General features: G+C 52.0%; 1 protein-coding gene across 8 annotated transcripts; it reads left to right on the top strand.

Moving 5' to 3' along the window:
* The first annotated feature begins 4,347 nt into the window (after nt 1-4,347).
* On the top strand, nt 4,348-8,140 carry LOC103646889 (uncharacterized). 8 transcript variants are annotated; one of them, XR_002267264.3, is made up of 5 exons: nt 4,348-4,641; nt 4,948-5,093; nt 5,238-7,003; nt 7,119-7,196; nt 7,427-8,140. XR_002267264.3 is itself a non-coding variant. In XM_020548393.3 (5 exons), exons 2-4 carry the CDS (start codon nt 5,051-5,053, stop codon nt 7,122-7,124), a joined length of 1,815 nt encoding a protein of 604 aa, XP_020403982.1. In that variant the 5' UTR covers nt 4,348-4,641; nt 4,948-5,050; the 3' UTR covers nt 7,125-7,159; nt 7,427-8,140. The 8 variants fall into 8 exon arrangements, 7 of the variants coding, with proteins under 7 accessions (XP_020403982.1, XP_023157416.1, XP_020403977.1 ...); XM_020548393.3 differs by having other exon boundaries at nt 7,119-7,159; XM_023301648.2 differs by having other exon boundaries at nt 7,119-8,140.
* Nucleotides 8,141-15,665: the final 7,525 nt, after the last annotated feature.

Raw genomic sequence — 15,665 nt, forward strand, 5'->3', positions numbered from 1 at the left:
GATCGTAGAGCATCGGTTGCCTATTAAATCTGGTTTCAGACCTTTCAAGCAAAGAGCTAGAACATTTCGTCCAGATCTTCTCCCACGCATCAAGGACGAAATCCACCGGCTGCTAGAAGCTGATTTCATCAGACCTTGCAGATACGCAGAGTGGGTCTCCAATATTGTGCCGGTGGAGAAGAAGGAGACAGGTAAACTTAGAGTATGCATTGATTTTCGCAATTTAAATAGAGCAACTCCTAAAGACGAATATCCTATGCCCATAGCCGACACATTAATCAATAATGCATCAGGAAATAGAATTATTAGCTTCCTTGATGGTAATGCCGGATATAATCAGATTTTCATGGCCGAAGAAGATACGTCTAAAACGGCCTTTATATGTCCAGGCTTCATTGGTTTATTTGAGTGGGTTGTCATGACATTTGGTCTGAAAAATGCTGGTGCTACTTATCAGAGGGCTATGAATTTGATCTTCCATGAATTGTTAGGAAACACTGTGGAAGTTTACATTGATGATATTGTAGTCAAATCGGCTGAGTTTAGTTCTCATATAGCTGATTTGCGTAAAGCCTTTGATAAAATGCGTCAGTATGGTTTGAAAATGAACCCACGTAAATGTGCTTTTGGAGTGTCGGCTGGTAAGTTTTTAGGATTTGTCATACATGAACATGATATAGAAATAGACCCTGACCGAATCAAGTCTATTCGGAATGTGGGACCTCCGACCTGTAAGGTCGAGGTACAGAGGTTTCTCGGCAAGGTGAATTATTTACGAAGGTTTATTTCTAACCTAGCCGGGAAGATTGATGCGTTCACCCCTATTCTTCGGCTTAAGAATGATGCCGAATTCGCTTGGGGGGCAGAACAGCAAGAAGCATTTGATCTCATCAAAAAATACTTATCTTTGGCTCCCGTATTAAAAGCACCACGAGCAGGAGTACCATTCCGATTATACATTGCAGCTGAGGACAAGGTCATTGGGGCTGTTCTGACACAAGAAACCGAGGGGAAGGAGCATGTGGTGACATATCTAAGCCGAAGGTTGGTGGATGCTGAAACAAGGTACACTTTTATTGAAAAGTTATGCTTATGCTTGTTTTTTGCATGCACCAAATGTAGATGTTATTTACTGTCTAGTCATTGTACTGTTTCTGGTCAAGCCGATGTGATCAAATACATGTTGCATAACCCAATTATGAGTGGTAGAATTGGTAAGTGGGCTTATGCAATCGTAGAATATGACTTGGCCTATGAACCATTGAAATCTATGAAAGGCCAAGTCATAGCGGATTTCATTGTAGAACATCGGGTTAATGATATTCATGAACTAGACATGTCATACCTCACTATTACTCCTTGGACTTTATATTTTGATGGATCGGTTTGCAATGAAGGGCAAGGAATTGGCATTGTGCTTGTTTCACCAAGTAATGTCTCCTTTGACTTCTCTAGCCGATTGAAAACTTATTGCACTAATAATCAAGCTGAATATGAGGCCCTCCTATTCGGTTTAGAACTTTTAAATGGTATGGGAGTAAAACATGTGAAGGTATTTGGTGATTCTCAACTGATTGTCCAACAAGTGTTAGAAGAATATCAATGTTTTGATGGTACTCTAAATAGTTACCTTGAGAAATGTTGGAGCATAATTCATTCTTTTGACGAATTCAGTATTCGACATATCTCTAGAGTTGAGAATCATAGAGCTAACGATTTGGCACAAGATGCATCAGGTTATCGGATAAAGAGAGGAAAGTTTCACAAAACTGAAAATCTGATAACCGGTGTAAGGCCAAATTCCCAGGTCGCGGACCGTCCGCGTGATGACGCCGGACCGTCCGGGGTTACCAGAAATGTTCTTTTGATCAATTCGGCCGACAATGAGGCCGATGCAAGTGATTGGAGGACACCTATACTTAATTATCTACGAAATCCCAATATAAGGACAGATAAGAACATTCGGCGAACAGCTTTCAAGTATGTTTTGATGAGTGATGAACTTTACCGTCGAACAGTCAATGATATCCTGCTTAAGTGCTTGGGCCCAGATGATGCTATATTAGCCATGGCCGAAGTACATGAAGGAATTTGTGGTACTCATCAATCAGCTCCAAAGATGAAGTGGTTGTTGCGAAGGTCTGGTTTTTATTGGCCTAGTATGATAGCTGATTGTTTCAAGTACTACAAGGGTTGCCAAGTGTGTCAAAAATTCGGAGACCTACAGTTAGTCCCTGCAGCCGAATTACATCCTATCATCAAGCCTTGGCCGTTCAGAGGATGGGGATTAGACTTTATTGGAGAAATTCATCCTTCATCATCAAAGGGGCATCAGTTTGTGTTAGTTGCCACTGACTACTTCACCAAATGGACTGAAGCCGTTGCTCTAAAGAACATGACACACAAGGAGGTAATTGAGTTTATAACTGAGCATATTATTCATAGATTCGACATTCCCCAAACCTTAACTACAGATCAAGGTACTTCTTTTATGTCAAAGGAGGTACGTGAATTTGCTGAATTATACAGAATTAAGCTGCTTAATTCATCTCCATATTATGCTCAGGCCAATGGACAGGCCGAGTCTAGTAATAGGACATTGATTAATTTGATAAAAAAGAAGATATCTGATAATCCTAAACATTGGCATAAGATTTTATCTGAAGCTTTATGGGCTCATAGGATATCTAAACATAGGGCTACTCAAGTGTCTCCTTTTGAGCTTGTCTATGGGCAGGAAGCAGTGTTACCTGTGGAGATAAGTTTGAATGCTGTCAGGTTCGCCAGACAAAATGATTTAAATGCTACTGATTATTATAATTCAATGATGGATAATATTGATGAGGTGACCGACAAGAGGATGATAGCTTTGGGAGCAATAGAGAAAGACAAGATCATGGTAGCCAGGGCCTACAACAAGAAGGTCAAAGCAAAATCATTTCAAGTAGGGGACCTGGTGTGGAAGACCATTCTGCCTCTAAGGAGTAAAGACCGGAAGTTCGGGAAATGGTCACCAAGCTGGGAAGGCCCTTATAAAGTAAAACAGGTGATGTCTGGCAACGCCTATTTGCTGCAAACATTACAAGGCAAGGACTTGCCTAAGGCTTTGAATGGGCGTTTCCTCAAACAGTATCATCCTAGTATGTGGCAGGATGCCTAAGAAAACCGATGTAATCACATCGAGTTAGTTGCTTTTGGTTTGCTCAGCTCCACCAAAAGGCAGGGGGCATATGTTGAGCGCCGTATTGAGCGGCCGGACGGTCCGGCCCTGAGGCCGGACGGTCCGCGGTCCGGACAGTCCGCGCCTGTGGGCCGGACGGTCCGCGCATGCGCAGAGCAGTTTAGGGTTCCGAGTTTTGTGCTATGTTTGTTGGCTAGATTTGCGGAATTAACACGGAATCCAGTCGTGTAAAGGGTCCAGCCCCCCTCCTCTATATAAAGAGAGGTCTACGGCCGATTTGTAATCATCAACAATCGAATCAATACAACTTTTATTCACATTTTATCCTAGGAGTAGTTCTAGTCTAGTTTAGGTTTAGCCTCTCAATCCCCAAATTCTTCGTCTCTCTTCGGCTCTACGTCGATTAGAGGAGTCTAGGTCGGCCGGCCCGAGCCTAGACACCACCTAGGATCTCTTCTCCCCGACGGGGTCCCTCCCGGGAGCGAGATCCAGGCGCCGCCGGCGACTTCCGCCGCCTCTGCGTACGCGCGGACCGTCCGGCCCCCAGGGTGCGGACCGTCCGGCCGTCAGGCAGAGAAGCCTCAGCTGCGCACCAGGCCGCGGACCGTCCGGCTCCTGGCCGCGGACAGTCCGCCCCTGCGCAGAGAATACCACCGCGCCTCGCACCCGGCCGCGGACCGTCCGGCCCCGCGCGCGGACCGTCCGCCCCTGTGCAGAGGGCACCGCCACGGTTCTTGTTGAGTGTTTGGCGCTCCAAAAAAGCGTCAACACGGAGCATAAGAGAAAAATTGCATGTTATTATGAAACTAATTTTCTCCATCGGAAGTGATTACGTAGGCTTCGCTCTTTGAACATCTAACGAAGACACGAAGTGATGCTCCTATCTTCACTATTTTTTCCCAGAATATAAACAAAATAATTTCTGTAGATAATAAAGAGATCGTTAATTAACTTTGAAGCATCGAGAACTGCATTTATCCGAAGTTGAAAAGAGGATGAAGAATTGAAGAGCTAAGATGACATGCTTGCCTAGGAAGGAGGTTCTAGAGCTTAGTGATAAAATGGTAGGCAGAGGAGAAACACGTGGCCAATAAAGTACAGGAGAAGACTTGTATGTTTTTGCAAACCATTGAAAATGGAAGGAATATAACAACAACAACTGATGGAAAAAAAAGAAGGACGTTTCCGTTGTGCGCGTGCCGCGTGCGGTTATCTCCTCCTGTCGCCGCCTCCACTTCCACCATCCCAAGTGCTCCCTCTCCCGTCCCTCAGTCCGCTACTCCGCTGCCGGTGCTGCATCAGTTAGGTCAGCGGCGGCGCCGCTGATCAGGTCAGGTGGTGCCCAGGCCGTTCACGGACCGAGCCCTCCCGTCCTCGTCCGACGCGAGGGCAATCACCCACACGGGACGCCTTCCGAAGCGACACCCCTCCTCCTCTGGCCAACGTCCCAGCAACAACGAGTGAGCATCCACTCCGACTTACATTGGCAGATTCGATTCCTCTAGTTACGGGACGCATGCTCAAATGGATTGCTAATTAATGCCGTTGTGTGGGGGTGTACATTACTGATTGATGAGTATACATTACCTGAGATGCCGTCACGCCACAAACTTCCTCACTTTACTCAATTACTCAGTGTACAATTGGTGTGCATCAAAGTGGATTTGGTGCTGTGATTTATTTTCCCTTCATCGTCATGTGCTAATCCATAGGAAAGCATCGCAGATCGTGCTTTATTTCTCTGGAATAATTAACTGTTTTCTTAGGAATGGTAGTTAACTGTTTAAAGAGGAATGCGCTCTGCTTCGCATCTGTGTCCATGGGCGCAAGTATAATAATGACGCCATATCAACTGTACAGAGCTGGCTGATGAGATATGGATCAACTGCTTCCAAGACAAGCTCGCCTTCAGGTATCGAAGTCGAACCAAAGGAGGTTGAAGCCATGGTTCATCCTGTTGCCCATTCGGTCCTTTGCATACGTTCCATGCACACAACACAGACACACATATCTAGTTGCTAATATTGTTGTTTTCTTGCCATGTTACTGTATGTAGACATGATGAGGAGCGAAGTAACTGAAGCTGCAAAGCTACTGAACCTGTGGAATGAATGGGGGTTACAGATCCTGGTCCTTGTAAGCTTCGGGTTACAAGTATTCCTCCTCGTTTTCGGAGGAGTCCGCCGTCATAGCAACTCCACTGCCCTTGCGTTCTCCCTCTGGTCGGCATACGTACTGGCCGATTCCACAGCGACATACACCCTGGGCCACCTATCTGTTGACAGTAGGTCAAACGAGCACCAGCTGGTGGTGTTCTGGGCGCCGTTCCCACTGCTGCACCTCGGTGGCCCAGACAACATCACAGCGTATGCACTCGAGGACAACGCGCTCTGGCTACGCCATCTGCAAATTCTCGCCGTGCAGGTCCTAGGAGCTGCTTATGTGATATACAAGTACATCTCCAGCAGCGGGAAATTGCTTTTGCTGGCCTCCTTGTCCATGTTCTTTGTCGGTATTCTCAAGTATGGCGAGAGGATATGGGCTCTCAAGTGTGGCAACATCAGCAGCATCCGCAGCAGCATCAGCATCCGGAAGGTCAAGACTGACCCTTATCAGTTATTGACTTTGGGTACTAGCGAAGAGGATTTGCTGCTTGGAGCCCACTCCCAGTTCGATATCTGCAAAGGTGTCTTCGCCGATATCATAATGCTACCGAATCCCTTAGTTCGTTCACAACCTAAACCACGTTCCGTGATATCTTATCTGGGAGAGGATCTATACAAGTTGGTCGAGATGGAGCTGTCTCTGATGTATGACTTCCTGTACACCAAGGCAGCAGTGATCCACACATCGTATGGCTTCTGCATCCATTTCATCTCGCTGTTTGGCACAGCCACCACATTCCTTTTGTTTCAGCTCAGTATCAGCAGCAGTGGAAATCGGTACAGCAGAGTGGATGTGGCTATCAGTTATGTTTTACTGGTAGGGGCTTTGGTCCTGGAAATCATATCAGTGTGCAGAGCTGTACTATCCACCTGGACATGTTCTTTGTTGCACCGCAGGGGCAGGGGATGGGAGTGGTGTCTCCACATTATCACTTCCCTTGGTCAGCGTGTCCATCCAGCAAGCAGGAGACTCTGGTCGGGCTCCCTTGGGCAGTACAACTTGTTCCACTTGTGCACCCGCAACACCAACGAGATAGGGAGCAGACTAGCAATGAAATTGGGGCTCGAGGACTGGTGGAACATGATGCACTTCTCAGGCACTTTCCCACACACTAACTCGTCTTTGTCAATACAAGATATCAAGAAATTGGTTCTGCAAGCACTGCGAAGCAAAGAGCAAGCACTGCAACACCAGGATACTGATTTGAACTCAAGAGGCAGCTTTATACTGAAACGTATGGAGGCCTACAAGGACTTTGCTCGCTGGAGCGTCAACATTGACTTCGACGAGAGCATCCTTGTTTGGCACATTGCAACCGAGGTGTTCATCAGGAAATCCAAGGCCAAACATGCAAAAGAACTCCTTGAGGCTACTGAGGTACTATCCAATTACTTGATGTTCTTGCTGGTGGTAAAACCTAACATGCTACCAGGCGCTGCACGGCATAACATACATCTCACCTCCTGCGAACAACTAGAAGGACACTGCCGAACACGATTTGGTGATAAGGACAGTCCATTGGCGCCATCCCCTGTAAGCTGGAACCTGTGCTATATTATTAAGGAATTGTTCCACCATGATGGCCCCAGTTGCTCCAGGATCCCACGGAGGGAGAAGCTTGCAGAGGTGGCGTGGAGTTTCTCCCAATTTGCACTGGTATGGGCTGCGTGGGCCTCAAGTACATTCATTTGTTTGAAAATTCTGTTTATTTTTCTTGGAGCAATGGCCCAAATTGTCCCTCGTTTAACTGTTTGCATCTCTCAATTTGCAGGTATAGCTTCCCTGACCATTCAACTGAAAAACATTTCGTTGGTAATTTATGTTTGAAGATATAGAACATCTTAAACAGGTTTTTGTTCTAATTTTACTAACAGAACCAGCACATGCATATATTCAGAGCTGCACCAAAAAGGCAGTTCCAAACTGATTTTCTTCGAGTGGAATTTCATTCATAGTGGACCATCTGAATTTTATTTCTTGACTTTGTTTTTTTATTTTTTAGATAGACCTTGGTCTAACAAAGTGCATACTAAAGTTCAGGGTGCAGTAGTTTTATGTAATTGTCCTTATTTGTCTCAGGGATCAGTAAAGGCACCAAATCCACACGGGAACTCCATCCGTGACAGTGCTAATATGTATGCAATCTTGCTCGCCAACGAGCTTATGAGCATAGAGTTGCGGTGGCAAGATCAGCGTGACACTTTGGAACTGATCCTGGGGGTGTGGGTGGAGATGTTGTTGTATGCTGCTGACCATTGCAGCCAAGAGTCCCATGCCAGGCAGCTCAGTAATGGCTGCGAATTCATCACCATCGTGTCGTTGCTGGCACACCACTTCAAGTACTACTCTGGGGCCTTCAGGGACGCCGCAACCTAGGTGAAGATAAACCCGCAAGTGAAAATAACCCCGTTACTGTAAATAATCCCATGAGTGAAAATTGTGCAAACTTGGTTTAGATGAGTTCGCACAATTTTCATTTGAAATGACCTCTCTGTCAGTTCAGGGGAAAAACCTGAGGATTCATGACTCCAAACAAGAGTAAATATATTTATCTGTAGATGAACATAGTAATTAAAGTGCTAGGATTCATCAAGGTTAGCTTTGGACTCTCCATTCAACAGTTTGTAAGGTGAGTCTGGCTGGCTGTGTGTGGGTGTGACATTGTTAGACTACCCGTCTAGGGTTTGTGTTATTCCCTTGTAATGACCGTTATACCCCCTGTGTAATGGGCCTGGCCCAGTTACTCACTCTATTAATATCACTCCCAACCCCTGTTTAGGGCATGGGTTCCTATTCTAACATGGTATCTTCAGTCTAGGTTTAGGTCTCTGTTTTTCTCTCCCCTGCGCAGCCGCCAGGGGCTCCTCTCCCCTGCAGCCCCTGCCGCCGGTGCCTCCCCCTCCTCTCCCCTGCGTCGGCCGCCGGCACCCAGCCAGCGTCCGCGCCCACGCTCTTCTCCCCTGCACAGCCGCCGACCCAGCCTCCCAGCCGTGCGCGCCTCCCTCCCTCAGGCCGCCGCTGCCGAGCGCCCGTACGCCTGTGCGCTCGCCTGTGCGCCCGTGCGCTCGTGCCTGCCGCGCCTGCAAGTGCCCGTGCGTCGCGACCAAGCCGCCAGGACACCGCCGCGCCGTTCTCCTGCGTCGTCCCGACGCCCGCCCTCTGCCCCGACGTTCTCCTGCGCCGTCCCGACACCGACTGCTCGTTCCCGCCGCCAGGATCACGTCTCTGGCCCGACGTCCGTGCGGCCCCTCGTCGCTGCAGTGCTGCACCGCCCAGTCGCATCCCCGCCCGGACGCCGCCGCCAAGCCGACCGTGACCGTCCCTGCTGCGCCATCGCCCCGATGGACGCGGACAACGTCACCACCACTGCGGCCATGCTGGCCGCCTTGGGCACCACCAGCCCCGCGACGCAACCCCCCGTTGCCCCTGCTGAAATCAGCAGCACGCTCACCCATGGAGGGGCACCCTACATCGCCGGCCTCGGGCCTCTCCACGTCGCTTCCACGCTGCCTCTGTGCCGCGGTTCCCCACCGGGGTTTCCCGCCTTCGCCTCCCCAACCTGGAGCCACACCGTCGCGCCCTCCGCACTCCTCGCCACCGACTCCCCGCTCGTCGGCACCCTCGCTACGATCCAGGCCGCAGTGACGGCCTCGCGGGAGCGCGAGCGCGCCGCCTCCCTCGCCCTGGAGCGCGAGCGTGCCCTGGGTGCCGCCCTGACCACCCAGATGGCTACCACGCAGCGCCTCCTCGGTCGCCCGCAAGCCGCCCCTGTGGAACCCCCGGAGGACCCCCTCGCCTCCGACCTCGACGCCGACCTCATCGCTGCTCTCCACGCCCAAGCCGCTGGACTGCACAACATCCGGGCCCTCGTGTCCGTGGTGTTGGATCCGGCGTCTTCCCACTACCCCCGTTGGCGAGGACAGGTCCTTCTCACTCTGCGGCGTTTCGTCCTCGACGATCACGTCCTCGTCGACCACGACGCTCCGCCACCTCGCTCCTGGTGCCTCATGGACAGCGTTGTCCTCTCATGGCTCCACGGCACCATCACCGTTGAGCTCCAGGACATCATCCGCGACCAGGCGGACACTGCGCGCCAGGCGTGGCTCGCTCTCGAGGACCAGTTCCTCGGGAATCGGGATGCTCGGGCGCTCCACCTCGACGCCCAGTTCCACCTATTCTCTCAAGGGGACCTCTCCATGGGAGAATACTGCCGCCAAATGAAGGGCCTGGCTGACTCTCTCCGCGATCTCGGCGAGCCAGTTGCCGATCGTACCCTGGTGCTGAACCTCCTGCGTGGCCTCAGCCCCCGCTACGGCCACCTGAAGGCTCTCATCAAGAGGAGCGTGCTCTTCCCCACCTTCCACGCCGTGCGGAACGAGCTTCTCCTCGAGGAGCTCACCATGGCGAATGAGGCACCCACTCCTGCCTCGGCCCTCTACAACGCTCCTACCAGTGGTCAGCCGCCTTCAGGGGGCCAGGCCACCCGTCCTCCGTCGACCGGGGCTCCCACCCGCCCCCCTCCTGCCGTCCCGGCGGCCCCTCGTCCGACCTCCACGACCGACGGGGGTCGTCGCTCCCGCAAGGGCGGTCGTGGGAGCGGCGGCTCCTCTCGTGGCGGTCCCTCCGGCCGGGGTGGTGGCCACGCGTGGCCGTCATTCTACAACCCCTGGACCGGGACCATCGCCATGTGGCCGGGCCAGGCACCGAGTACCCCCCGTCCTCCGGCGCCAGCCCTCCTGACTACACCTCACTACGGCGCACCTCCTTATGGTGTTCCCGTCGTGCCCCAGGCTCCGCCCGCGCTCCTGCCTCCGGGGACCCACACCTCGACGCCTTGGTCCCCGCCGACCGGTGGTTGGGACAGCGCCTCCCTCGCTGCTGCATTCAACACCATGGCGATGACCCTGCCCTCCTCCGACTGGGTGATCGACTCCGGTGCATCGTACCACACCACTCCCACGGCAGGCACGCTCTCTCGCTCTCATCCCCCCCTCCCCTCTCACCCATCCTCGATCGTCGTTGGAAACGGTTCCACTCTGCCAGTCACCTCAGTAGGTGCCTCGGTTCTCCCTGGGCCGTTTTACCTCAACGATGTTCTCGTAGCTCCCCACATCACTCACAACCTTCTTTCTGTTCGTCGATTCACCACTGACAACTCCTGTTCCATTGAGTTTGACCCCTCTGGTTTTTCTGTGAAGGATCTGGCCACCAGGACCCTTCTCGCCCGTTGTGACAGCTCGGGGCCACTCTACACGCTCCAGCCCTCCACCGCTGGCGTGTCTCCACCTCCTGCCCTGGTCTCCACCACCTCCTCCACCACATGGCATCGACGTCTCGGCCATCCTGGACCCGACGTCATGACCAAGATTACCAGTAGTCTAGATCTTTCATGTAGTAGGGGACATTTTGAGGGTCTCTGTCATGCTTGTCAGTTAGGCCGACATACTCGTCTCCCATTTACTACTTCTCCTTCTCGGGCTGAGCAGGCTTTTGACCTAGTTCATTGTGATCTTTGGACCTCCCCTGTACTCAGTCTTTCTGGCTATAAATATTATTTGGTGATTTTGGATGATTTTTCCCATTTTCTCTGGACCTTCCCGCTTCGGTTGAAGTCGGACACATTCACCACCCTCACACACTTCTTCACCTGGGTATCCACTCAGTTTCGTCGCCCGGTCCGTGCTCTGCAGTGTGACAATGGCCGCGAGTTTGATAACCACGCCTCTCGCTCCTTCTTCCTCACTCATGGCGTCTAGTTGCGTCTCTCGTGCCCCTACACTTCTGCACAGAACGGCCGAGCCGAACGCATGATCCGCACCACCACTAATATGCTCCGCTGCCTCCTCTTCCAGGCGTCTCTCCCTGCCAGCTACTGGGCAGAGGCCCTGCACACTGCCACCCACCTCCTCAACCGTCTTCCCTCGAAGGCGGTTCGCCACCCTACCCCCCACTTCGCCCTATACGGCACAACCCCTTCCTATGACCACCTTCGCGTGTTCGGCTGTGCCTGCTACCCTAACACTTCCGCTACCGCTCCACATAAGCTTTCTCCTCGCTCCACCCGCTGTCTATTCCTTGGCTACTCCCCTGACCACAAGGGATACCGGTGTCTGGACCTCACCTCCCACCGCATCATCATCTCTCGTCATGTCATCTTTGACGAAGATGTGTTTCCCCTTGCTGGCTCCACCCCACCCACCGATCTTGACTCCCTCCTCGAGTCCGATCCGATTCCTCCCCCACCTTCGGCTCCCTGTCTTGCGCCGTTACCTGCTCCTCGTGCGGCCCCCACGACCTCTTCCGCGACACGCGCGGCCCCGTCGACCCCGCCTGCGCCACGCGCGGCCCCGTCGACCCCGCCTGCGCCACGCGCGGCCGCGTCGATCCTACCTGCGCCACGCGCGGCCCCGTCGACCCCGCCTGCGCCACGCGCGGCCCCATCGATCCTGCCTGCGCCACGCGCGGCCCCGTCGACCCCACCTGCGCCACGCGCGGCCCCGTCGACTCCGGCTCGATTCGCCAACCCCGCCCTCGTCTACCATCACCGCGGCCACGCCACTACCTCGGCGCCCCCCGACTCGGGCCCGTCGACGAGCGCGGCCCGATTCGCCGACCCCGCCGTCGTCTATCACCGCCGTGAGCCGGCCCCACCAGCCGCTCCCGACGTTCCGGCGGCTCACTCCGAGTCGTCTGTATACCACCCGGTCGCCATCCACCGCGACCCCGGGCACGTCCACCCGATGGTGACTCGGCGCGCTGCTGGCGTTCTCCGCCCCGTCGACCGGCTCATCCTGGCAGCCGCTACGACCAACACTCCACCCGACGCTTCCCCGGTACCCTCCTCCGTTCGCACTGCCCTCGCCGACCCACATTGGCGTCGCGCTATGGAGGAGGAGTACGCGGCCCTCTTGGCCAACCACACCTGGGACCTGGTGCCGCGTCCACCAGGCACCAACGTGGTCACCGGCAAGTGGCTATTTCGCCACAAGCTGACCTCGGACGGCTCCCTCGACCGCTACAAGGCCCGTTGGGTCCTTCGGGGCTTCACCCAGCGCCCCGGAGTGGACTACGACGAGACCTTCAGCCCTGTCGTCAAGTTCGCCACTGTTCGCGCCGTCCTCTCCCTCGCCTTCTCCCGCGACTGGGCAATCCATCAGCTCGATGTCAAGAATGCCTTCCTCCATGGCACTCTGACGGAGACTGTCTACTGCAGCCAGCCCACCGGCTTCGTCGACGCTTACCGTCCGGACCTGGTCTGCCGGCTGAATCGGTCCCTGTACGGCCTCAAGCAGGCGCCACGGGCTTGGTACAGTCGCTTCGCCTCCTACCTGGCCTCCGTCGGCTTCGTCGAGGCCAAGTCGGACACGTCCCTGTTCATCTACCGGCACGGCGACGACACCGTCTACCTCCTGCTCTACGTCGACGACATTGTGCTCACGGCATCCACCGCCGACCTCCTTCACCGCACGATCATCGCCCTTCAGCGGGAGTTCGCGATGAAGGACCTGGGGCCCCTCCACCACTTCCTCGGCATCACCGCCGAACGTCGGCCCCAGGGTCTCTTCCTCCACCAGCGCCAGTACGCCATCGACATCCTGGAGTGGGCTGGCATGTCTGACTGCAAGCCCTGCTCCACGCCTGTCGACACTCAGGCGAAGCTATCTGAGGACGACGGGCCTCCGGTCGCCGACGCGACGTCATACCGGAGCCTCACCGGCGCGCTCCAGTACCTCACGTTCTCCAGGCCCGACATTGCCTACGCCGTCCAGCAGGTGTGCCTGCATATGCACACTCCACGGGAGCCCCATCTCATTGCGCTCAAGCGGATTCTACGCTACCTCCGCGGCTCCCTCGACTACGGCCTCCTACTCCGCCCATCCCCGACGTCGGAGCTCGTGGTCTACACCGACGCTGACTGGGCTGGCTGTCCCGACACGCGCCGGTCCACCTCCGGCTACGCCGTCTTCCTGGGCGCCAACCTCGTCTCTTGGGCCGCCAAGAGACAGCCCGTCGTCTCTCGCTCCAGCGCTGAGGCCGAGTACCGTGCCGTGGCCAACGGCGTGGCCGAGGCCTCCTGGCTGCGCCAGCTCCTCCACGAGCTCCACAGTCCCCTCCAGCGCGCCACCCTCGTCTACTGCGACAACGTCAGCGCGGTCTACCTCTCCACCAACCCCGTGCAGCATCAGCGCACGAAGCATGTGGAGATCGACCTGCACTTCGTCCGCGAGCGTGTCGCTGCCGGTGACGTCCGCGTTCTCAGCGTCCCCACCACGCTTCAGTTCGCCGACATCTTCACCAAGGGGTTACCGTCGAGTGTCTTTTTAGACTTTCGATCCAGTCTCAACATCTGTACAGGATAGAGTTGTGACTGCGGGGGGGGGGTGTTAGACTACCCGTCTAGGGTTTGTGTTATTCCCTTGTAATGACCGTTATACCCCCTGTGTAATGGGCCTGGCCCAGTTACTCACTCTATTAATATCACTCCCAACCCCTGTTTAGGGCATGGGTTCCTATTCTAACAGACATGCTCATATATCTTTCATGATCAAGGTCATGATCGGCGTTGAATGTGTTGCTCAACCGCCAGTGTACAATATGCAATTATTATTTTTGTATACACAACTCAATAGTTGTTTGAGTAACCATGAGAAATACATGTGATATTCAACAGAGATTGAGGTTTCACTTTTACCAGTTCATGGTGTTCCTTTACCAGTGCATGGAGTTTCACTTTTAGCAGGACATTGTCCTCTTGGAAGTTGATAACCTACCTATTTTAGTTTTCTTGCTCAAAAGCAAGGTTATATTAAGCGCTAGGAGTTAGGCCACTACTTAGCGCCTATAAAACTTAAGCATAGATTAATCGTGCTTAAGCGTTTGTAGGAATAATATATATATATATATATATATATATATATATATATATATATATATATATATATATATATATATATATATATATATATATATATATATATATATTTGCACAGAAAAACAGTTTTACCTAGAAATTAGGGGTACTTACCTGGATTAATGGACATGTTTTTGTAACCTTGCTCCACGTTCCCAGCTTGTTGCCTTCAGCCCTTCACCAAACAGCAGCAACATCACAAATCAACAAACAATAGATTAAACTATCACAAATCAACAAACAATAGATTAAACTATAAAAGAGATGAACAAATCAACAAGAAGATTAAAAGAAAAGAAACTTATCTTCTTTACTTCAGCCTTTCACCAAACAACATCAGGAGCACAAATATAAGAAAAATCTCATAATCGCAATTCACAAATAAACATTAACAACTCATAGCAGACTTAAACTAGTTCAAATAGATAATAGACTAGTTCATGACACACAACACACTAGTAGCGCAGTGGAGCATCCATACTCCATAACCAATATAAATATTACAAACTTAGATTAGTTCAAACTTCAAATAAACTGATAAACGTAACAGCAGGTCAACTGCGGTCCTGCAATTCACCATCACTCCACATGGACATAGTCACTGGTGTTTGAAATCTCACAGTTGTGTCTTCATCTTCTTTTTTAGATTCCCAATCTTCTTCGTCCACCTCTCTAGCCACTCTTGAGCTCCTGGGAGGTTGAAGCTCATCCTCTACTCCCATTGCATCTCCTAGGACAGACCATGGTATACCTGTCTCTTGCATTTCTCCCTCATCCTCATCCCTGATTTGAACTAATGCTTGTTCATCCCCTCCCTCAAAGAAAAATCCTTGAGCTTCTCAACAATCAGAACTCAAGAGCACCTCATAGTTCTTGTTTCGAGAAATTCTCTCTTTCTTGGACAACATTCTATTGTTGAATTGGATGAAGACAAGATTGTTGAGGCATTCTGTTGTTAATCTGTTCCTTCTCTTAGTATGAGTCTGCAAAATAAATATGCTCACAAGTCACAATCCTTGTCATAAGTGTAAACAATTGGTACTAGAAAGTCATTTTAAGAGTTAAGGAGAAATCTGGCCTATTAAAAAACGCTCCAAGTTCTTTCACAACTGGATGAGCTAGTGGTTAATGAAAGGATCCTAATGGCAATTGCTTGCAAATCAGGTGCTCCACCCCCATAGAGCCTCCACCAAGATGCTGCAACGAAGAAATGTCATGCCTCAAACCATGAAACATGGAGCAGCTGCAGTTCAAATATGATTTATGGATTTATTCACATCACTATATTACCTGGATTGAAATCAAAGCATTAGCAGCTCCTTGCCATATTTTTTGAGAAAGATCCTTGTTTTGTTTGAAACCTATCCAAGTCATCATTGACAGCTCTATATGCTTTCTCGTCCTCAC

The sequence above is a fragment of the Zea mays genome, chromosome 2 (genome assembly GCF_902167145.1).
Source record: "Zea mays cultivar B73 chromosome 2, Zm-B73-REFERENCE-NAM-5.0, whole genome shotgun sequence".
Lineage (NCBI taxonomy): Eukaryota > Viridiplantae > Streptophyta > Magnoliopsida > Poales > Poaceae > Zea > Zea mays.

Excerpts from the sequence above, each read along its gene's own strand:
- LOC103646889 (XM_020548388.3), top strand. The coding sequence starts at position 5,051 with ATGAGATATGGATCAACTGCTTCCAAGACAAGCTCGCCTTCAG. Across the intron at positions 5,094-5,237 it reads CAAGACAAGCTCGCCTTCAG|ACATGATGAGGAGCGAAGTA; the intron begins GTATCGAAGTCG and ends TACTGTATGTAG. Across the intron at positions 7,004-7,426 it reads GTTTCTCCCAATTTGCACTG|GGATCAGTAAAGGCACCAAA; the intron begins GTATGGGCTGCG and ends TATTTGTCTCAG.